Genomic DNA, 25,629 nt, shown 5'->3' on the forward strand with positions numbered 1-25,629 from the left:
TCAAAAACAAAATAAATATTATTATAATCATCCTGTGTTTCAATATTCCATCTACCAAGATATTATATAAATCATTTAATTTTGAAATTTAGATGGTCGGACCTGGTTGTCACATAAATTGTAAATGAAACCAAAATATTTTGCAAAATAAAGAGGTATATATATATATATATATATATATATATATATATATATATATATATATATATATATATATTGAAATGATCAGAAATCTAAAAGCAAGTAGGTACATAATGAAAATTTATAATTTATTGAGATTAGTTTTACTAAAGATAATGATTAAACTAAAGGCAGAAAATCGACAAAAAAAATAAAAGAAATTGAATTGATATTTGCAAGTTAATTAATTATACTTATTTTATATATAAGGAATTATTTATTAAAAATGATATATTCTAAAAGGATTGCATATGTACAAATCATAATTTGTATCATATAATAATGTTATTAATTATAAATTAATATAAAACTTAGTGGAAGATTGATTTTTTTTGAAAAAATATATGAAACTGTTGCCAAAATGACCCATAATAGTGAAAATTCATAAACTATTAATGAAATAAAAGTTTATTTAAAAACATAAAATAAGAACTGACAAGTGTTTGAAAAGTGAAGGACATTGTGAGGAGACAAGAGCAAAATTCTAGTCAGTCATATTAAACTAGTCTAGACTTTTGCTCTTGACTCCTCACAATGTCCTTCACTTTTCAAACACTTGTCAGTTCTTATATTTATGTTTTTAAATAAACTTTTATTTCATTAATAGTTTATGAATCTTCACTATTATGGGTCATTTTGTCAACAGTTTCATATATTTTTTCAAAAAAAATCAATCTTCCACTAAGTTTTATATTAATTTATAATTAATAACATTATTATATGATACAAATTATGATTTGTACATATGCAATCCTTTTAGAATATATCATTTTTAATAAATAATTCCTTATATATAAAATAAGTATAATTAATTAACTTGCAAATATCAATTCAATTTCTTTTATTTTTTTTATCGATTTTCTGCCTTTAGTTTAATCATTATCTTTGATAAAACTAATCTCAATAAATTATAAATTTTCATCATGTACCTACTTGCTTTTAGATTTCTGATCATTTCAATATATATATATATATATATATATATATATATATATATATATATATATATATATATATATATATATGTATATATATATATATATATATATATATATGTATATATATATATATATATATATATATATATATATATATATATACCTCTTTATTTTGTAAAATATTTTGGTTTCATTTACAATTTATGTGACAACCAGGTCCGACCATCTAAATTTCAAAATTAAATGATTTATATAATATCTTGGTAGATGGAATATTGAAACACAGGATGATTATAATAATATTTATTTTGTTTTTGACATTTTATAACTATATCCAAAAACAAAAAGTTTTTTTTACTCACCTGTCACAGTTGAGTGCCCTTCAAGTTTATCTGTTTCCTTATTAGTCGATATCGATGGTTCATACAGGATACTCGAGGAGCTACCTACAAATTATATAAATTCATGACTTCAGGTTCAATTCAAATTTATTATATGGACAGTGTCAATAGTTGTGCATACAACTATTACAATTATATATAAAAATATTGCCATTTTGAATTCATACTTACAAGGTTCTTCAACAAGAGCTTGAAATAATTGCTTCCTTGTGTAAACCTTAAACAGGTTTTTTTGTGCCCTCTATTGGGCTGTTACCAGTAAAGGTGCTGATAGAGGAACTAGTCCTTGTAATTGATTCTAAAAAATGTCTCAATTAATCTCAATAGAAAAAAAACAGGAAATAAGTGAGCAAAAATAAACAATTGTACAACTACATTATAGAAAATATACAATGACATTTATCTTTCACCTAAATTATTATTGAATAATACTTTTGGTTGTTAATATGAAATAAAGACATACAGCCTGTTCCCCAGATGTTAGACACATCAATCCATTTTTCTTCGTTTTCCAATAACTATCTGCTTACAACTGCCATAAATGGTTGAGTCATGTCTATACCCAAAATGTACAATGATTCAAACAATTTAGCATCTTGATTACATGACTAGAAGAATTTACAGGCAGATTTTCATACCTACCTATCAGCCTTTTTGGTGTTGAAAATGAAGATGGTTGCTCCTGTACCCAAAAAATATCATTTTCACCTTTTTCGTAACCCACAAACAAAAATGGCAATTCTTTTCCTATGCATAACCTTTCACTAGGATTCATATGAGGTTTATTGTCACAGTAAATATAAGTACATACCAGGTAAATGTATAGTTGGCAGTGAAAGTTTTTTTAACCTGCCATTGGGGTTTCTACAAATTGGTTCAAAATGAATACCACATATTCTATGTGATGATAATACTGTATTTGCACGCATTAACTTGGGGTTATTTATTCTTTGTCTATAATGAATGTCTATAAAAAAGTAAAATAAGGATAAAATAATTTAACATATTTAACCATTCAATAAAATTATTTCCTTAATACAAAAATTCAAATAGCTAATAAACAAACAATATAAAACACCTTTGCAAAGATTTTATACCCCGTTTGCCAGATGGACGTTGTTCATTCAATAATCTTGGTTGTTTCTGGATGCATGGTTGCAACTTAGTTTCAGAATCGAGATTGGCAAACATTCATAAATAAAACACCAAAAAGTAAGCTTTTAGATGTAAACCGGCAACATAGATGGAGTTGAAAATCGTCCCGAACTTCTCCTATTCCAGTGCACAGGCCCTGGCTACCACGGTCGCTGACCTCTCCAATCGTCAAATTCTTAGTCGGAAATATCACAACTTCCGCAAATATAGAATTTGGAGCCAAATTTAGAAATCTATAATTAAATCCATAATGAAAAATTCCACATCGGTTGACAGTCAAAAGGAAAATATGAATGAAGTTAGCAGCAGACTTCTTGAGCAAAATCGGGTCACACATCATAACGACAATCTAGCCAGGTGCAACAATAGCTCAATTTCAAAACACCAGCTAAAAAATCACTCCTCAACAACCTTTCAACGGACTAAACAACCAAAAATCAATTTCCGCAAAATTTACAAAATATTGCACGAATAACTTAATTCGTGAATAGTTAACTAGATGAGGCTTTAACCTTCTAAGGGGAAGGCTTTTACAAGCAACATAATTCTGCAACCAGTTATACCACGTCTGGAAAATTTCGAATAATGCTTGCCTCCTTTGGACCAAGACTTACTTAACCTAAAAATAAAATAAACCAAACATTCAATATGACAAAATATCACAAAAAGAAGTTGGTAGGTTTATATCGTATAATGTTTATAACAACAAAAGTAACGCAAGCTGTGAGCAGAGAAAACGTTACAATACATTAGTTAAAACACGTCATCGTTTGATTCAGAATCCATCGACTGTACTGTCTTTCATTCAGGTCTCTTCGATCATGAACTAGTATTGACAAAATTGTCGTATGCAGTATCTTTTCGCAAAAAAAATTTCAAAACCTCAAGCATCGTTGTCTAACAACTGACTGGAACATTCTCTCAGGTGATGCTGACTCATATGAATTTTCTAGATTCATAAAAATACTAGCTTGTTTGGCATCCACTTCTTTCCCTATAAGACTTATCATGAATGCGCGAAATCAACCCAACTAAAAGTTTACGTATATCTGCAAAGAACATGCGATCTTTATCTCATCCAAGGAAATTCTCCAATAGTGTCTTTCGAAATTATGTGAAACTATACAGAAAAATTTATCATAAGGCAATAATAGCCGCCGAGGATATTTATCATAATACTAGATTCGCAACGATAACGTTGGTAAAGAAACATGGTCTATTGTGAATGATGTCTTATAGGAATAAGATGACCCCGAATATTTTATGATTCCAAGGCGAATCTCGTGGAAATTCATATTGTACATTCTCATACGCTCCATCTATTGTTAGTACTTTCACATTTTTTATTAAAAGCTTTCAATGTTCGAATAGTGCCAGTCGTGGCCAAGTATATTTTGTTATCGGTAAATTCCTCAGTAAAGTCCCTTTGTGTCCTTTTGACACTGTAAAAGCACTCACCGCGAATTCTCTATCGCATTTGCTTGAATCTTTGGATTCTTTAGTGAATCGAAAAATAACCAGAGGAAATACAGAAATGAAAGCTTAGGCGTGAGCGCGTCGATTCGTCGAAACTACACTATTCACCTAACTATTTATTTTTCAAATTTTTGTTCTAATATGTCATTAAGATGTTGAAACTGAGTGACAATATTGAAATAAATCAATTAATTTGAGTAATATTAGCACACATTTGCTTGATATCAAATATCCTCTTCATACTAATGCATTATCGTTCAGATAACTATGGTACTATATCTTGAATTTTGATCATTCTTTGAAATCCGTTTTCAAGTACATTCTTCCTATTCTTTACTTTGGTGTATAGTTGACTTTTAATGAAATCCAATATCAATGGTAGAATATCTTAGTTCTGCTGCACTCGTAGTTAATAGATTTCCCATAGTAATAATCTCAGTCTATAGTGAGAAAAATGTCATTAATTATATTACCCTCAGATTGTCCGAAATTTGACCATCAATTTGACTACATTTTTTCATTTGAGGAATTAGATAATATAGAGATTGAAAGTAAAAAGCATATGCCTGATGATTGATTGATTGATTTGTTCCGATTATTATATATATTGACAATATCAAATTTTTCATATGACTGACAGAAGAAAAGCTGTACAATTTCTATAAATACGTTCTATGAGAATCAAAAAAATTTGCCCATAATTGAAGAAACTCACCAATTTCTGTTATGAATAGAATATCATAGACCCAAAATGAATATGGAATCAACTGAACTTCTCTGAATACTCAGTCAGTCGTATGACTAACTAAGAAATATACATATTTTTGCCAAAAAACGATTTTATTCATCAATGTAATCTCCTCCCAGAAGCAACTTCTCGATGCCGTGCTTGTCGAAGGATTTATCTTTTATTTCAAAATACGTTACAGATTTAGCAATTGCTTCTTCATTTGAGCAAAATTTTTACCGGTGAGCATTTTTTTGAGATCAGCGAACAGTCAGTAGTCTCTGGGGGCTAGACCTGGACTATACGATGTATGAGAAAGCAATTCGTTCAATTTAACCAACGTTGCCGACGACTTTTGAATCGGTACATTGTCTTATTGTCAATAACTTTATCTAAAATTCGCTATTGATTGTCTCTCCGTTTTGGAGATTTTCGATGAACAATATTCCATGTGCATCCCAATATACTGAAGCCATTTCTCAGCTGACTTTTGTGCCTTTGGACACTTCATACGTTGTTCACCGGTAACAGTCCACTCAGATTATGATCGTTTTGATTCTGGAGTGAAGTGATGGATCCATATTTCATCCATTGTCACATATCGATGTAAAAATCTGATTTGTTATGCGTAAAAATGCCAAACGATGCTCTGAATCGTATGAAAACAATAATAGAGGTAGAAATAAATAATTACAATATATATATATATATATATATATATATATATATATATATATATATATATATATATATATATATTCTTGTGAGCAACAATATTTGCATCTGAAATGAAAGTATTTTGCATATTCCTTTATTTCATTCACAATTTGATGCGACAACTAGCTTCGAGCATTTAAAATTACTCGAGTCATTTTTAAATTTCCCGCGAAATTAGCATGGATATGAACCTTAGATCAAATCTTTGATTATAGAAATTTTTTTTCTTGGTATGAAGCCAATTCGAGAGATGTCGCTAGGATCGAAATTTGTCATCAAATTTTTATACAGAGTGGCAGATCTATCGAGTATATAAGGTTATAGCGTTAAGATCAATTTCTCCAGCGATTTTTGAAAACCGGAATTTAACCGGCCTAAAGGAGCCTTCCGCCGATTTCAAAAATTATGGAATATTAAATTGTTAATTGACATTCCAAGAAGAATTAGATATAAGTTCTCTTCATTAAAAAGGAAGGTAAGGTCCTTTTTTTTGTAAGAGCAGAAATAGTTCTAACTACTGTCTTATGAAATATTATATTTTTCACAGATGGTATTTTGTATATTTTTCTTTTTAATTCAATTAGGGACCTAGTTTTGGGTATAGGACCTTTATTGGGGCTTAAAACTTAGACGACCTTAATTTGGATTTAACGTCAAACTTTGACTTGAGGAACTACCTAGTCCGGGACGATTGACTGAATGAACTTCTTTGGTTCCTGACCTCATTCCACGGATGATGTGGTCCTATTTGTATTCTCTTGACAATTAGGGAGTCTCATGTGTTATTAAAGGTCAGATCAACTCTTATTAGTTCTTTTTTTTGTAAAATTTATTTCATTATTTCCTCTAAACCAAAACACATGAGTTTTGCGGGTAACTTTTTTCAACCTGTTTTTTTTATAATTTCAAATATAAATCATTGTACTTTATTTTCAACAAGTAGCTTTATTCCTAAAGATACCTCAACCTATTTCTATACTTTTCTCAGTTTAGGTTAAAAAACTGAGTGGCGCCCCAATTGGAACTTGAAAGCATACCAAATTTATGAACATATTAATCACAGCAAAATCTTGCAACGAACCCTGACAACACGCATGAGCTTAGTCGGAACCCAAAATGTGACCTTTTAGGTTACATTATATTAAATCTGGCTACTGTGGTATAGTTCTGGACAACAACAGGCTCATTATTATTTAACCAATGTTCAGTGACAACAATATTTAAGTTCCTCTTGTAAAATACGCGCGTCAGACAGTGTAATTGTGAGTGTTGGTATAGTGATGGTGTAAGCAGTGTATTCAGTATTTTCAGAGTGTGCTACGATCATGTAATTTTAAAACTAACAATTTGGTGTAACTTTTGGTGTGAGCGATGATATAACTCACTCTGAAGCTAGCATTAGTTTGATGATGGTATTCGTGTGCCCTTTGAAGCACTAGATGGCTGTTGAGGAAGGCTTGGAATAACTTAAGAGCTTTTAAGATGGTGGAGTTCCCGATCCTTGCCTATACATAATGTCTATCTATCATATCTTATCTATCGAAACTCAGAAGCCAGAATTTATGCAGTTATCTGTTTGAAAATTTGATTCCATTTTATCAAGAAGCAAGAGAAATGTAGAGCAAAAACTAACCTAAAAGATGCCAATCTATTTCGAGGGGAAGTAGAATGAAAAAATCATTGCCTCTCAGGAATATAAACATATGCCTTGTTTCATAACAAAAAAACAACAAAAATAAGAGGAGGAGTATGATACTAATGCTGAAATCAAGGTGATTCCTATTGATTTTGAGAAAAGGGAACAGTAATGTACGACCATTGGATATGTACCTGTCGGCGCCGGCGTCGGTGCTACCAGAAACCTCTACATCGGTACTTATTTCTTGTACGTCCCTATTGAGTGGACCAGAAAGATGCTTGTGATTGTTGTTTCCAAAAACATATTTCATGTCATATGGCATTTGTTCATGCTTCATATAGGTATCGTTAACTGTTTTCTGCAACTTTAGTCTTCAGTTAAGCTTTTCCGCTCAATTGTTCAAGGGACGGTAACAAACTTATTGTAATCAGCAATTATACTTTTATATATACTTTTTGCAATCACGTGTTTCGACATTGTTAAAAAGCACATGCGGTCACACCAAAACATGAAAATATACTGCAAACGTTGCGGTTACTGTGGGCGACACCTTCTCAATCTGTTAAAGACGAGAGGTGGATACCAGACGACATCTAAATAAGTATAACAACTATACCACCTGTTGTCTGACGATTGGAAACGTAACGGCGACCTCAAAGTTATCTGTATTACTTGAAAGTAGTTGCATCGTATTCCTTCAACTGATGGTTCTCACATAATAAAATTCTCATTAGACAAAAATATTATTCTCAAAGTAGTTGTTGAACGAAACCTAAGTTGCTTAGGAAATGTACATATTCACATTTATATTAGAAAAAATAGTTACATATGATAAAAAGAATATCTTTCTTGAGATATAATTCTTCAAGCATAATTGTAAGCATTCGAATACTCCTCATGCTACATCTACTGTCGTTCATATTGTATTTTCTGACCTTATATCTTTGTTAATAATCACATTTTTTGATAATATTCGATACAGATATGTTCAATGAATATTATTAATTAAAAATCATCCATTCTAAATATCGACATTTATTAAATTTCTACAACTCACCGTCGACGTTCAGCATAATTGCCAAATTAATCTTCGGTTCCGTATTCACTTGACATTCGTATACTCCTCCGTCCCGTTTTTGAACGTAATCCACCCTTAAATCCCAATCGTCACTGTGTTCTGGATGGCGCACACTGAATCGTGCATCCCCTGTATACGTATGTATCCCAGATGTAAGTATATGTAGGTCCCGTTTACGCATCCAAGAAACCTGAAAGAAAAAGAAACAGTTTACTATCAAATTATATAGAAAGAAGAAAGGTTAGTTGATTTTGTTATAATAAGGTATTTACCATAAGTTGGTTGTTATATTCACAAACCTATCCATTATTCCCATATTTATCTTATAATGGATTTATTTTTTTGGAAAATCTAGTCCATATTATTATAGTCTATGTCAGAAAGGTATAGAGTAATAAAATGAGGAATTTCGTCCAATTCGGCTCAATTTCGGTGTCGGCCATAGGTGTAGGTTTTGAAATAATATTGTTTGTAATATTAAAATTTCAAGTAATTGCGTAAGAGAATTAGGAAAAGTATGTTTTCTGGCCTAAAGTGTCAATATCGAAATATTGTCTAAGTATTACTTAGGTAGTAGATTATACAGTTACGTTTTGCGTTTAATAGGTACCGTTCAACCTTCTATTAGTGCCTCTGCCCAATTCCGACACTATTTCAGATTCGGCTTAACCATGCACCGTAAGGACAATGGTGCCTTACCTAAAATTTTTAGAACTTTATAAGTATATTTGTTTAGTTTAACCCATCAGTATTTGCTGTTAAGCCGTAAATAGTGTTATAAGATTAGTAATAAAATGGCGACATTTATACCAACGGAAAAATGTTCCAATAATTCTCCACCATCAGTGAATGAAAAACTTATTATTCTTAATGTACACGATTGCATAAAATAAGATTACCCGAAATTTACTGTACAAGAAACTGTCGCTCGATGTTCCCGAATGACTGGAGTTGGAAAATCCACCGTTTTTAAATTATTGCGGGGGAGAAAGATAGCAGGCCAAGTGGAACCTCCCAAGAAAAGTCCAGGCAGTAAAAGTCCTTGATGAAGACACCAAAAGTGCAATTCGAAGAAAAATTCACTCTTTTCATTTTAAAAAAGAAATATCTACCCTAGATAAGATTTTAATGAAGCTTGGCCAGGATGACAGTATTCCGTTGATAACTAAAAAACTTTTATGGACCACTTTGAGAAATATGGATTTTGCCTGGGAAAAGTATAACAGTAGAGCCTTTTTACTGGAAAGCGATGAAATTGTTTGCTGGCGAAGAAAATAATTAAGAACTATAAAGCAGTACAGAAGAGAGCAGAAGAAAATATTTTATCTTGATGAGACGTGGATTAATGAAGGTTATCCAGTACCAAAAATGTGGCAAGACAAAAATATAACCAGTGCTCGCTAAGCTTTCATGGAAGGCCTGTCAACGGGTATTAAAGTGCCTTCATATAAAAGAAAAAAACTAATAATCGTCAATATTGGAAGCGAAGAGGGATTTTTAAAAGAAGGTTTGCTAACCTTTCAGTTGTGCCATACTGGAGATTACCACGAGGTCATGGATTGGGATGGTTTTGGAGACTATTTTGATGAGATGATAAAATATGTTTCGGCTGATTCAGTAGTAGTTATGGATAACGCAAGTTATCATTCTCAGCGCATACATAGAGAAGACTCTAACTTCATCTTGGAAAAAACAAGAAATTATTGACTGGTTAACCACCAAAAGTATTGAATTTGAGGATAATTTGTTAAAAAAAGAACTATTAGCTATAGCAAATTTACACAAACATCGTTTTATGAAATACGCTGTGAAAGAAAAACATAGTGTAACTGTGCTGCGCACACCGCCATATCATTGCGAACTAAATCCTATAGAACTTATATGGGCGTAATGAAAGGATTTGTAGCAAAACACAACATGACATTCAAAATGAGAGACGTTAAGCTACTGTTTGATCAGCATGTCACTAAAAAAGAGGAGAAAATGTGGGATCTTGACTACATGATCGATCTGACCGTCGACCCGTTAATTATATATATATATATATATATATATATATATATATATATATATATATATATATATATATATAATGTATAATGTATTTTTTGTATGTTCAAATAAGTGTACCTAATACTATGTACATAATGCCTATTTCTTATTCTGTTAAAATACGAGTATCCTACCGGCACGTCTTTGGCTCATTATTTTCATTGTTTGTGAATGGATAGCAAAAGGCTAAGCCCATATATTGATCCCAACCCGAGTGGTACTACCTGCACTAAATAAAAAGAAAGAATTTTATAATGAAATCAATGCCAAACTATGAAAGTGGTTTAAATATTCGTTGGCTCACTCTGTGGTCCCTTTGCATACCTAATGAGGTTTTATTACCTTTATTACCTTTTTAAAATAAACTATAGATCTAGTAAATGTTACTTTATAAATTGATTTTTAATCTAAATTTGATAATCAAAACGACTTTTTCTCTCTAAATGATATTCATGATCATACTTATTTCATTTAAGTTATTTTGACCAGATACGAAATATTCCAATTTTCCGATATGTGATAAAACAATAAGTCTCACTCTATACTTCCTGATCTACGGAACTGAATATGATCATTTTTCTTCTTAGTTAATCCCATTTCACATATTTCTAGTCTTCTTCCTACCCCTGACATCTACTTGATACCTTGGTAATATCATATTATCCATTCCCAGCACATGTTCAAATCAAATCCAGTGCTAAAATCTTCATTTACGATAATTACCGTGATTCTATTATTTATAGTGATTGAATATTATAGCTCTTTTCCGTCCTCCTCTGATCATTAAGGTTATTGATTAATTCATAATCTAATTCCTAGACATTTATAGACATTTTATCCTCTGTACACTTTTCATTATAAATCATATGGAAATGCACATAATTTTATACATTTTCACGCCCAATTTTTTTTTATCATATGAGTTATCAGGTATATATTCATCGTCATACTCAGATATGTACATTTGTGTCTACTTCGAAATCGAGCTGATGGAAAATGGACTGAAACACAAAAAAGTATGGCAACTGACGACCCGTATACAGCAAAACGCTAGCAATACCAGAAAATTACCACCAATGTTCATGGTAGTAATAGCCCACAGAAGAGCAGTCCTATGCCACACAAAGATAAGTGTGGTTGAGCAAAAAAAAACGACGGACCTGTACAATGCTACAGGTGTTAAAGATTTCACTACGAACAAAGCACGTGTAACATAGACGTGCACCACGTGAGAGGCATTGGAGTGCACAAGGCTCTCCACTCCATACTCATCAGAACAAAGTAGCAAAAATGCAACTGTGGATGAGAACTGCGGGGCGAACTGTAGGGGGTGCCCGAAAAACCCAAAGAAGATGGAAACAAATAAACCAGCCACCATTTTCAATGGTGAAATTTTGAAGTGGTATATCAAAGGTATCTCCTAAATTCAGACCATCAAACCTCAAAGAATTAATTTGTCCTTCGTCTTCAGCTGAGTGTTTGTGGTATTATTATGAGTATTTATGGAACTGAATCAATTCCTGCAATCATTCGACCATGATACATTCACTCTTTTATTTCTTCTGGTTTTCTCCATTATTCGTAATGCTAAAAGATTGTCCCAACTCTTTCCAAGTAATCAATGTTTACATATGGATCCTAGTTATTCGATATTTCCTTTATATTAATTTAGACCCTCTCAAATTCCGACAAATGAATTTTTTTAGGTCTCTTAGTATTTCTGGTACTTTCTTATGTTGTTAAGAAGTCGAATTAATAGTTTTTCAGATCATATGACCAAAATACATTCAATTATTTCTTTCTTCTCGTTTCCTCTATCTTTCCAGGTATTCAATGTTAATATATTTTGATAATTTCTTTGATTTATTTTCTTGAAAACCCTTCTGTACATTCATATTTCTAATGTACGCAAGTTTCTTAAAAAATCTGAAATATCTGATACTTTAATGGTTAACGCACTTAGAACGTGTTATGATATGAGTGCTATTTGAGTTAATTATATTCATCTTGAACAAAAAATGGAATCAAATCGCGAACATTTTCGTGTGATGTTTTTGAATGATTTTGACGTGGATTCAATTGACAGAAAGAATCATATATCTATGCTTATGAAACCAAAATTAAACAACAATCGACTGTATGGGTCTTTCAAGACGAGCCAAATACGACAAAAGTTGCTCGAGCACGAAGCACTTCGAAGCAAATGGTCACCTGCAAATGTCGCCATCGTTCCATTAGAGCAACGTAGGACGGTCAATTCTGAATGATACAACAGCATTTGTTTACAAGAAGGGTTCAAAAGAGTCGGGTAAACCAATCGCAGAACCATTCTCCAACAAGACAATGGGAGCTCTAATATATTAGTTAAAACAAAAACGTTTTTGTACAGTCAAACGTTCAAACGCATGCAAAAAGGTAATGATCTTAACCGAGAATATCTTGAAATACAATAAAGCTATATCCAATAATAAATATTTGTTTTTAAGTAATACCCTCGTATTAATGTTATTTTCGTAGGACTTTTTAAGATTCTTAACTTTATATGTTTAAATGATGGTAATTTCGGAATGCCAGAAGGCTATAGATCACACATCTACTCTAAAAATTATCTTCATTCACGTCATCATTATCCCTCACTGACTTTCGATTGATTAATATCTCCAATTTTTATGAAGAACGGTATTTCATAGCAAATTCAAATGGACTCGTAAGAGAAATGAGATATTCCATCCCAGTGCATCGAGAAAATGCTGAATTAATTGATTCTGGGCGTATTTCAAGAAAATACCCTTTTTAAATATGCCATAAAATGAACTGTAATTTCCAGAATAATAGTGAGATCTCGTATTGAATAAAATTATAGTTAACTTTAACAACAAATTTATTTGTTGCAGTTCCGAGTAATTATCTATTAACACAGTTGGATACTTGCTGTGGTAAAACGAAAATTTTCTTGTTATGTTTATGTTGACCTAACATAAAGGAATTCGGAATTCCAATCTATTGAAGAGTGGAGATGATTTCATAGATAGCGTATACATACAGCGTAAGTAAAATTAATGTAAGTACTCGTAACTTAAAAAGCTGGAGACACTTTTGGTACTTCTGATATGATTCGTTATACTGTATTGTATTTCGAGGACAATCAAAGTTACGTTAAACTTTTATTTTTTGTTCTATTTTCGGTCCCTTTGTCCAACTATCTTATAAATGTAATGATCCTAATGGAATCAGTATATTACTGAAACGAGAATCTCATAATAAAACCCTCTACAATCCTAATGACGGTTGTTGAAACTTTCCTGTTCCATTTACGATATCAAATAATCAAATATTTACTTAACAAATTCATGCAAATTGGATTTTGTTGCTGCGCAGCTTTGTTGCTTTAATAAACCAAATATCAAACGATACCTTCCTTTACTTTATCGGTATTAACTTCAGGTATCTTAGGAAGTGGCTCTAATAGAAATTATTGTTGAATAGACTTAGGTTAGGAATAGGTTTTTACAACTTGTTAAACTCTATTTTATATGATGTCGTGATTGATGGTTGTACATTGAAGGTTGGTCTGACAAGCTATATTAATGATACGTGTTTGAGAAATTTATTGTGCATACCATACGTACTGGCATGTTATTAAGGGATGTTTTGATCTATTAACATAATCATCCATCAAACTACCTACTACTAACTATAATCAACTTCTTCAATGCAAATTATTATCACTAATAACTGAATCACATTATTAATAAGCGGGCCTAGCAAACGATTATGTATCAATTTCAATACAATTAGTATTATTATTATTATTATTAGTTTGACTGGATTTTATTAATTGTACAATTATTTCAGCGGATCAAATTGATGTAGTTACAACATATATCGTATCGTATTGGTAAATTGGTGTTACAAGTTATACCGTATGATCAAATTTGATGATGAGACATCTCCTTACACAATTTTCATTATATTTGTTGTAATGCTTTGCTGGGATGGATTTCCTTCCTTCGGTGATTTTTTCACGTTAATATTAAACTAATGGTTAGTTTCCAAGAGGAATTTTTTGGTCTAATGTTCTAAAAATAAGAAAAAATTCGGGAATAGATCTGGCGATGTACGATGAACTTTTCAAAATGATAACTGAACATCACAAGGTATAACTCCTTATTAACCCTCTGAAACGAATTCGTGGTGAACAAAACATATGAATTAGTTGGAATTCGGAAATATTATATATGAATTTCATTTGAAATAAACATGTGCTGCGTAGTATTTCCAGTAGTTTTTTCTTGTCAAGTAATTTAAGACTCTCGCTAATCCAGTCAATGACCAATTTCCTGTGTATATATCCCATACAGCAATGACTCATAAAAATTTTGATGTAGGCACTACTTGTCTTCTATGTCAAAGTCTACCGTCTATGTCACCCCTTCTAGGAGGTGAGCAATTTTTCATCCAAACTTAGTACCTAAATCGATGAATTCACTAGGAAATCTTGATCTATGAAGTTTTTTTTGAAAGTCTATGCTTTTCGACGCATTCGATAGAGAAATTATAGATTTTCTGGCAAAAAACACGTTTCAGATGGTTTTTCGCGAATAATTAATTAATATTCATTTAATCGAAGAACCTGTGGAAAGCAAACCTTCAGCTGATGAAAATAATCGTATATTTATGATATACCCAATACTAACGGAATTATTGCTTGTTGAAAGTTGATTGGTATTTTCTAACGCCAAAATATGAAGTTTCTTTGTACAATAAGCAAGAAGCAATTTTCGGGATAACTCTTGAAAACGCCTAGTAAAAAACTTATTATCTTTGGTTTTTATAAAAATTCTTGGCAGCGAATAATAGAGAAAATTTTACCAATCTACAATTTACTTCAGTTATGTAATTATAACACGTACTGAGTGTTCGACGAGTTCAAAGTGAGTGTAAATTTTTTAAAATTAATCTTGAACTGAAAAAATAATTCGGCAAAAAATCGTCTTCTCTTCAGAATATCTGAAAATCTATTAGTGATACAAAAAATTATAGGTTTGTCTGGAAAATTTGTTTGTAGGGAGAGAATTGAACAAGATATGGCAGTTTGAAGTTAGCGAACGTTCGCGCAAAATACCTTTTTTGATACCTTTTAGCATAGAGCTTCTTGTAGATCCACTAAATGCTTTTTAGAAGGACAGCCATTTATGATGAAGAAATCAAAATCATATTTTTGTAGAAATTAGAACATATAATGTACTGTATTGATGAATACATATATTGGTGATATTTTAGGCCCAGTTGTTACTGGAAAAAAAATGAGTCAGAGAGGAAGACCAGAGTGAGGAGAAATATTGATTATTTATATTTATTTTCTATAATAATAAAATTATCTATATTTACTCTTTGTATAAAAGCATAATACATTCAAAGATGACTTCAATCCATCACCAAGAAATCAAAAGCAACCCTGGACACAGACCTAACTTTAAAGTAAAGAGTGAATAGAAACTGAAAATGAGCTTTCATACAATCAATTTTATTTCCTGGTTATTCAATAACAATTTCGATATAATTTTCCAATGATAACTATCATAATAATGGTTTTAGTTGTTTGAACTCAGCACAGGGTAGATGTTGAAATAGAGGGTGAGTAGAACCTAGATAATAATTTTGATACAAATGGTGACAAATGGGATAAACTTATAATTTACACTTTTTTTTCACCTGGATTGATTGTGCTATGCTAAATAGTCGGATTAATTATCAATTATCACACAATCTTGCTGTTCAACCAAGTTTTTCAATTAAGTAAGGCATATGCTAAATCTCAATTTTTAAGGCTTACAAGTGAGACATCAGAACCTAAAATTCCATGTTACCCCAAACCCCAATTGCTGCTGAATAATTCCAATTAGATTTCTATCTAAGGTTTTATAATTATATAGAATATTATAGCAGTGCCATAATTTCGTTTGTCTGGTTATTCATTGCTTTAATTAACTTTGAACTTTTGTTTCCAGTTTTATGTTTCATCCAATTTTCAGGCTACTCGTATTTCGATTAAAAGCTGTATTTAGTTACGTATTTTTCCATAAAATTGTTTATTTTTTTTTGTATTTATCAAATTTCGAACTTCATTTCCCCTTCATCGGATCAAGTTAAGTGTAATTTGCTAATTTCGTCACCAATTTCGTCATTTGAAATCACGTTCGTCGACCTGATGTGAGGATATTAGGGAAAATGAGTTTCATTGGTCGTACAATTGGGAAAGGACAGTAGGAGGCACAATCAATCCATTACTATGTGGAATTTCGATTTATGACGAAAATTGTTATTATATGGATGTGAGGTTAACGAAACTTGTGCATCATTTCGCAGAGAAATTCCGAGTAATTTGATATGTCAAGAGGAGAGTCGAATAATTAATTTCAAAATCGATTGAATCAAGCCTCAGTTTGTTTGAGATAATCGGGTACTTTGGAAACCTGTATAAAAAATATATAAAAAATTGAAACTTCTCCATTATCTCTATCTCTAATATCGATACCCTAGACATGAACATATTTCCTATAAATCAAGTTCACGAGATTTTTCAATTTTAAGAAGTTCAAAACTTAAAATAATTGATATCATTTGATAAAGAACGAGTTTTCATACGACATTATGATGTCATGATGCATGAGGTCATGGAGGTATCACATTGTTAGTGGTTATAGTGTATATGTATTCAAATGAGTTTTGTACTAAATCAAAATGGTGTCGAGTAATGACGTCGAAGAAGAAGGAAGTGAACAATGGTGGACGCAGCTCCAGCCTGTGGACGTGGTGAATTCCGTAGTGGTTTTGATGGTAGTGGGCGCGGTGGTAGCCAAGGAGGTACAAGAGGTCGCGTTAGAGGTCGTGGACGTGGAAAGGGAAAAAAAAAGAATGTGTACCAGTCAATAAGTTATGACGTTTACTGAAATATAGAAAAATGAGATCACTCGAAGAAATATATTTGTTTCCATTGCCCATTAAGGAATTTGAAATCATTGATCATTTTATTGGGCTCCACCTAAATGACGAGGTATTGAAAATCATGCCAGTACAGAAACAAACTCGTGCCGGTCAACGTACTCGATTCAAGGCTTTTGTTGCTATTGGAGACAGTGAAGGTCATAATAGTTTGGATGTAAAGTGCAGTAAAGAAGTTGGTACAGCTCTCAGAGCTGCTATTATTTTGGCTAAGTTATCTGTAGTACCTGTCCGTAGAGGTTACTGGGGTAACAAGATTTGTCAACCTCACACAGTACCATGTAAGGTAACTGGTAACTGGATCTGTTACTACCTCCTCTTATTACTGGAATCGTATCTGCTCCTGTACCTAAAAAACTTCTTCAGATGACTGATATTGAGGATTGTTATACTTCAGCTAGGGGTTCAACTGGTACATGCTGACTATTGGTCGGAGAATCATCGCCCAGTTACTGGACCTTCATCTACGGAGAGTGCTTAAGATTGCATAATTGTGATGTACGTTTTCAAATAAATAAAATGATTGAGGCGGCTGCACGAGTACTAAATTCAATTATTAATGAAGAAAATGCACAAAAAGAAGAAAAATTAAGGAAAAAATTCTGGGTAAGGCAATGGCAACAGAGAAATAAATTGGGTGCACGTTACAACCAGAAGATCTTTCTAGTTTTATGAATTACATGCGCATAGACTGGGCTATATTTAATAATATTCTTGGGAAGGTTGAGACTAGCAAGAAAGATACTATTATTAAAGATGCATTACCAACTACATCAAAGCTTCAAATAATCCTAAGTTATTTGACTACAAGGGACTCATTAGCTTCTGTGTAATATGGTCTTCCTCTTTCGTTGTTGCTACTCTCTCTGCAAATTTATGAAAAATTTGACTCCACTAACGAGGCACGTTTCTCCAAAATGTGGACGATATCGAGAACATTTTCTTTGTCCATTGTTTCTTGTGAGTCCATAACCTCACTTTTTACATGTGTAAATATTGCCTCGCTCTTACATCAATGCGGCATAGACATTTTCACGAGTTACGTTACGTGGAACTATTGTGAAATTATGTAGAAATATCAACATGATTTTCATATGCCACCACTTCAAATTATTGCCACGACAACCTGGATTTGAGTTCTTAAATATCGTAACACAAAAGTCGTGATTCATGTGTAAGTACTTATTATTACAATATTGTCAAATAACAAATCCCGTTATGATTCTGTACACGCAAAAGCTATGGAAAAGTCTAATGATTACAGGTAAAATAAATATTATTACTATTAAGCCGATAATACATTCGTGATATGTGCACTTAAAAACATAAAAATTTGTAAAGATATCCAGCACAGAAAAAGCTGTAGAGCTGTATTAGGTCATTGTCAATCACTATCTATCCAAATCTCTTATCCACGTCTATGCTCTATTACTAGAAAAATCAGTTTGTTCCCATAACACATTCTTAGATAGTAATGGATGTTTTTACAGCAAGTCATGGAATGTTATTTGCACCAAAGTACCAAAATATTTCCCGATTCCACGTCCTTTGACAGCTTTAGGGTAATCTGGGGTTTTCTTTATATGTGTTTTCGTTGGAATTTCTTTCGACTTTCAATGGAGAAATATTTAAATGTGGTTCTTTCCCTAGTAAAATATATTTTCGTATTCAAAACTACTAACACTCGTTTGTTTCTATTATTAAAGGATACATTCGACTGAATATATACTTTTATTTTTATTGGGATCACCAACTTGATGAAAAACGCCACACACAATGTTTTTTTATAGGAAATTTTTTTATCTGCCTTCCGAACGAGTTTAAGGTTGGCTAGTATGCCGAAAAAATAACTTTATATAACGTTTAGCTATTTACAGAAACGATTATTCGATAGGGATAAGGACAAATACTTTATTTGGATGGTTAAGTTCTATATAGGTCAAAAGTCACAATTTATTGATAAAGGATATATTGAACATGGTAACAAACTATTATCAAATGGTGTTTATGACTCAATATATTCATTTTAGAATGCGTAATCTGACAATAAAAAAATCAGAGTTTTTCCTCATACGATTAAAATTTATTTTTTAAAACCAGTAGAAATATTGAATGCTCGATTTATAATTTGATATTTAGAATTTGCATAACTATTTTAATTAGTAGATCATCTACAACATGAATGTTACTTGAAGATCATTCAGTTTTGGATTCTCAGCTTCTCAGTCGTTTCGGAAAGAAAGAGTCTTATAATCCAGATAAACATATTGGGACAAAATATTCATGTTATTGTATTATTTATTACCTATTCTTGAAATCTATGCAAAATTTTGGACGTATTTAATCTTTAAAATTTGTCTCCAAATATTTCGTTACATGCTAACCTTGTAAGGCTGCAGAGATAATGAAATTATTCTATTTTGATCTTTCCTCAATATGTGCGCAAAATTTTGAATTTATCTGATTGTATTAAAAAAGGGACAAAAAATCTGTTAAATAATTCATACATATACACATAAAAGTGAAGTTTGAAGTATTGAAACAAGAAACAGTGTGTAAAAGCAAACTCTGTATCTTTTTATGTACTTCTTGTTAGAAATACAGAAACTTATGGAGTAATTATTATTGTATTTGATGTCTTTCAACACCTGCTGAGGAATGCATCCTTTCATATGGTTGAAATTAAACAATTTCTGTAATTTATTCAGCTCAAAGTATTTCAAATTTTCATTGCGTGTTATTTGAATACATATTATGGAAATGCGTTTCTCGCTTCGGGTTTTCCTACCAACTATTGATTCGATCTGTACTCGAAAAGAATATTCGACATTTTATCATATTGTAATGTTCTTATTTATTCAATTTAACAGTATTAAAGCCCAAAACGGATGTGATGAATTGATTTGTATACTAATCTTTCACAAGATAAACTCTTCACTAATATTTAATCTATGTAACCATTTAACATCTTTTTGTTGACTAACTTACGTCTGCTAGACTATCGTTCTGGAATCTTCGACTTCTGAAAATCTTGTAATTGCCGTACAAAATATGAAAGGCGTTCAAAGAATTGTCTCTTTTGTCAAGAAAAGATGTAAACAGATATATTGAAAATGTATAATGAAAATTTTAGTAATTAGTTCTGTAAGTTGAATAATTTGGGAACTGATGAGTTAGGTATGGTAGTCTAAGTTTTAAAAATATGCAAAAAAAGTGTTTGGCAACTCGAAGTGAAAAATATTGGTGGAACAATGAAGAGGAGGAATTATTAAGCAGCAATATGTTACGTATATCAAAACTGTTCAGCTCTGAAGACGAGGAAGACTTGAGAAAATGAAAGAAACGAAAAAGACAAATAATAAGGGAAATAGATCCATAGGATTAGAAAAATGAGCTTTGATATTTTATTAAAAAGAAAAACGAGCTTTGATATTTTATTAAAAAAGAAAAACCTATAAAAAACTTGAGAGCTCTTGCAGTTCATTCGAGCACTACACAAACCTACTTACTGAAAAAAGAAACGATCGCCAACAAATAATTAGCTCTAAAATACAAGTTGTATGTAAAGAATAACATGTCCAAATGCAGTGAAAGATGCAATGAAATATCTAAACCATGGCAAAGCCTAGATTTACCTACAGGAGGAATAAATGTAGATTTACTTAAAAATGGAAATGAAAAGCAGTATTCTCCTATGGATCATCTGTTTACAAAATGCAAAAGTGGAAATGGCCTTTATCACATCGATACACATAAGTAGAGTCTATGGAAGAATAATAATTTAGAAACAGAATATAAACTTCAAAAAGAGGAGAAACAATGTGTGGGAGATCTTGCACAGATATTATGTTCTGCAACATATCTATTGTAAACATACGATCATCACGAAATTAGAGAGAGTACTCCAAGAAACAACTCATCTCTCTTATGCTTTTTGAGATATATGGGTCAAAAGCACCCTCTCAGTGGAAAATAATGCAGAGTTATGAGCATAGATATTGACGGCAATACTTCCGATGATCAGGTGATATGGGAAAAATTTCTTCGAACAAAAACCCAATATCTCTGCATTGGAGAAGAGACCTCGAATCTTGTTTTGGATTGTAATGAACCAATGAAAAATGTGATAACTATAAATATTTAGGTATAAATTTTGATAGAGAACGGACGGATGAAATGAAATCGAGTTTAAACAAGTCAAACCAGATAATAAAAGTACTAGAATTCTTTTGAGGATAGAGATAGGCAAACAAAGGAAAACGAGAATATATGACACCATGATCAAAAGCACGTTAATATGTGTATCAGAGTCGTGACGACTAAAAGAATAAATGGAAAGGAAAACAAAAACTACTGAAATGGGCGCAATTAGGGAAATTGGGACATCAGGATTGAAAAGAATGACTAATAAGAGAATTGAGGAGCAAATTGATGTTAAAAGAGCATATTTAATAATAATAGCATTTATATAATGGAAACAACTTGTATGGTACAGGCAAATTCACCTTACCCAACCTAACCGACATTATATATTTATAGGAAAATTATTACTCACGATAGTATTTGATGTAATCGAAACTATAAATCTGAAGTAATTCATCATTTTTTTCTTTTTTTGAATCTACTCACCTTTTTCTATGTAAAGCCCTTGTCTCCTCTTAGTATCCTGATCCCCCACATCAAATACTTCTTATCGATCTTTCTCGAAACGTTTCTAGTTTCACATACAAGGATGAAGAGAATTATATATAAACTCAATAAAAATTTAAATCTACTGTCCTCAAATTTCCCTTAAAAATTGTTCATTGTATTATTAAAACTTGTCTAAAACATTTTTCTTCCTTCTAATATACTGTCACTACTGAAATCTAATTGCCATATTTCACAAATTGCGGATTAATGCTGGATATTGAAGTTTGGAATGCTTCCTTTATTTCATAGCATGAAATTTATTCTTGGGTTTAATACCTGTGTGTTTTCATACTTCTAATTCAAATGATATATCTATTCAATCTCAATGTTAATATTAGATACCTTTCAGATATTTCACATATCACTGTCTTGAGTTCTTTTAAATTTTTTATAATAATTTGATATTGCAAATGGAATATGTATTTCATACCATATTAATTTACTCTCAAGTCAAGTCCACTGACAATATCATTTTATGATATTTATCAAAAATAAATTGACAGTGTAGGGCGGCTGACTATCTTGACATTATATAAAATATAAAAACCTTATTGTAGTGATCAGTATCTTTTTTATATGGTTACGATGTCATCTATGGACGGTGAAGACGGCCCTGTTCGGTTATTATGGAAGAGTCTGAAGTTTGGCGGATGCGGCGGGTCTTAAAAAGTATGGTCACATGTTTTTTTTATTAATGATTCACAAAGGCAATTTGTTTATATAGTTTTCATAGTATTGATTTCTAAGAAAGCATTTTAATTTATTTTCTCAGTTTCTAAACTTGAATTATCAATGAATCATCTTTTTTTAGTATAAATAGTGGCTTGTTTATTAGAGAGGAAGATAATCTGATGTCACCGAAGAGATCGGTATAGAAAAGTAAACTGTGTATTTAAGTAAATTAATCTTTTGAGAATTATATAAGTGTTATAAGTCTAAGTGTCTATTAAAAAAGTTAGTGAGTAGTTCAGGGTACTTGGAGTGAGCGTATAAATAAAATAAAATAAAAAAAAGTAAGAAACATTATACATTCACCTTACTGTCGAAAATCATTTGAATAAATTAGAATTAAAAAAACGTGATTATTGAAAATATAACTCATCATAATCTATTTTTAAAGTATTTCACCTTAGTGTAGATTAACCTTCAAATCAACTAGATGAATTAATTGAAGCAATTTCAAATGAAATTCCCGCTATTTTCTAACACCAAATAAAAGAATATCATCAACCTAATAAATATATCAAAGATTGAGGTTGGATGAGAGAATATGTTTATTTGACCAAAATATTGATGTTGATTCAGTTTTCTGCTATAGGTATAACTTCTGTACTCAAATTTCGGAAATACCAAGGAATGCGTAATTAATTCTATGCACATTTTCTTTCCTACTTGTCTTCCCACAAATTGTGAATTGCGTGAGATAAAATTGGTCCTAGATTAATCCAACCACTTTCTCTAGCTGGAAACCGAAATTTATCAAGAGATGGCGTCGGTGATAGACGACACCAACACCAATATAACCGTTGCATAAACTAAGAAAACGTGCTTCGCACAGCTTCTCAGTGGGAAAATGGCAGTGAGGACGGATTACTTAAGGTCAATATAACTTTTGCTGGATTATCGAGATTTAGTTGTGTTCCGTGGACCTGAATCCTAATTTATTGAACGCTATCTACGTTTCTAGGTTCTCTTCTTCGCTCTCAGGGCCTCCGGTTGTCCTTTATTAGGGAGAATTTGTGAGATACAATGTCGAAAACTTGTCATTTAGAGATTATCTTTGAATTTCGATAGATGAATAAAGCTCTTCCGCTATTTCACGACTGTTTGGTTCTTCCAGGGTATTAATTAAGAACTTGGAGGAATTTATGGAAAGTAACGTTAAATACAAGTAAAATTATATAGCTGTCATCAATAAATGATAACGAGAATGTGAAAATAATATGTTTGAAAACCACTACTGTAAAGAAATCAATGTTTGGCTTGAGGAGGAATAATCTGAAAAATCTATTGTTAATCCTAGATTTCAAATAAAGGGTTTTCAAGATCTCTCTGGTTTTTTCATACCATTCTTCACATCCAAAATTGTTTTCATAGTCAACCTTAGCTTCAAACAAGAGCATATTTTCTCTGTCAAATACTTTTCAAATTTATTTCAGAATTTGTTAGAACAGTGATACTCTAAAATTTGTACTAAAGCTCAATGGTAAACAGATTATCAGTCCTTATACAGTATGAGTTAAATGTTCTTAGATTAAACAGAGACTAAACAGAGTTATCCTCAATAGCACCTACCTCCTAGATAAAGTCAAGCTGGGTTAAATGGACATCTAGTGTCATAATTTACGCCTAATAGGAGATTTTATATACTCTGTGTAATAGAAGAAGAAGAAAATTGAGAAACGGGTTAAAAGTTCAGGAAATTTTTATATGGAATTTTATGTCGAATGTCAGTAGATAATTATCCTAATATCAATTAATTAAAATCAACACATTGAAATATCTGAAGGCGTTCAACAATATTGAAATTATTCACGCATGCCTCCCTTCTAACAAAACTTATCTAATTTAAAGTGTCACTGATTCGAATAATACGACTATGTTTTGTTCTCTCAGCATACGTTTTCACTTAAGATCATAATAAATTCGTACAACGATGTTAAGAACTTCCAAAACACCATGCTTCACTCCATTCTACTTAACATTCAAATAAGAACTGGAATTCATAAATGCTGAATGTATTCTGTTATTATTTCTATCAACCCTAATTCAAATTCAAGGTGAGCTATTGAAATTCGGGCTGTTAGATTTGTTTTCTCAAATTTTCTCTTTCCCAGTTAATTCTTTGGAAACCAAAAAAGTATTCACGATGAATATCTCATAAAACAATATTTTTCTAGTTGGTGTTAGATAACTGAGGAATCGGTTTTAGAGGAGAATAACTAAATAAATAAACAGGAAATAAATCTTATTCTAATAGAAAACACTCACTTCGAATTAATTTTATTATAAACTTCAATGCATTTTTCTGGGTACGTTAGTTAGTTAGTTAATCAAATGGAAAATATTTTAGTATGTGAAAAGCTAACTATAATTATGGTAAGTTCAATTCTGGCTAAAGCCAGTTATAATCAGTAGACTTCAAATCCATTTATGCAAGTGGCTTCATCAATTCCACAATAATTCATGCTGAATATATTTCGACGTAATTATACGAATTACCCACTTTTTAATTGAAAGAGCAACACTATTTCTGTGAAAGGGCACTGTCAATTGACTCCTGTCAAAAACGTGCGACATGGCTTGAAAATATTTGTCAATCGTTGATTTAAGTAGATTATAGGAGCCGTTGGCAACATGAGTGCCACGTTTGCTCACGATCGACCGTAAACTAAATAGTGTGACAACTTAGTGGGAATGTTTGGACGTTTTTTGGAATTCATGGTGGAAAATCAACAATGGCTATTCTGGGAATCCTTAGTGGAACAATCAACGTTGATAAATATACCAAATAATTGGGTAGATTCAACGAGGAATTGAATCAAAAACCCCCACATATGGAATTGCAT

At 31.6% G+C, this 25,629-nt stretch overlaps 1 protein-coding gene and 1 pseudogene across 1 annotated transcript in view; one reads left to right on the forward strand and one right to left on the reverse strand.

The window, feature by feature from the left end:
* The window catches only part of LOC130443090 (lachesin-like), a 506,360-nt gene that overhangs the window by 41,299 nt on the left and 439,432 nt on the right, over positions 1-25,629 (reverse strand). Inside the window, exon 4 of the mRNA XM_056777553.1 lies at positions 8,291-8,501. Coding sequence (XP_056633531.1) covers positions 8,291-8,501 — 211 coding nt within the window. The remainder of the gene's footprint in view (positions 1-8,290; positions 8,502-25,629) is intronic.
* Positions 17,149-17,791, forward strand: LOC130442917 (40S ribosomal protein S2-like; annotated as a pseudogene).

This window comes from Diorhabda sublineata, chromosome 4 (assembly GCF_026230105.1).
Source record: "Diorhabda sublineata isolate icDioSubl1.1 chromosome 4, icDioSubl1.1, whole genome shotgun sequence".
NCBI lineage: Eukaryota > Metazoa > Arthropoda > Insecta > Coleoptera > Chrysomelidae > Diorhabda > Diorhabda sublineata.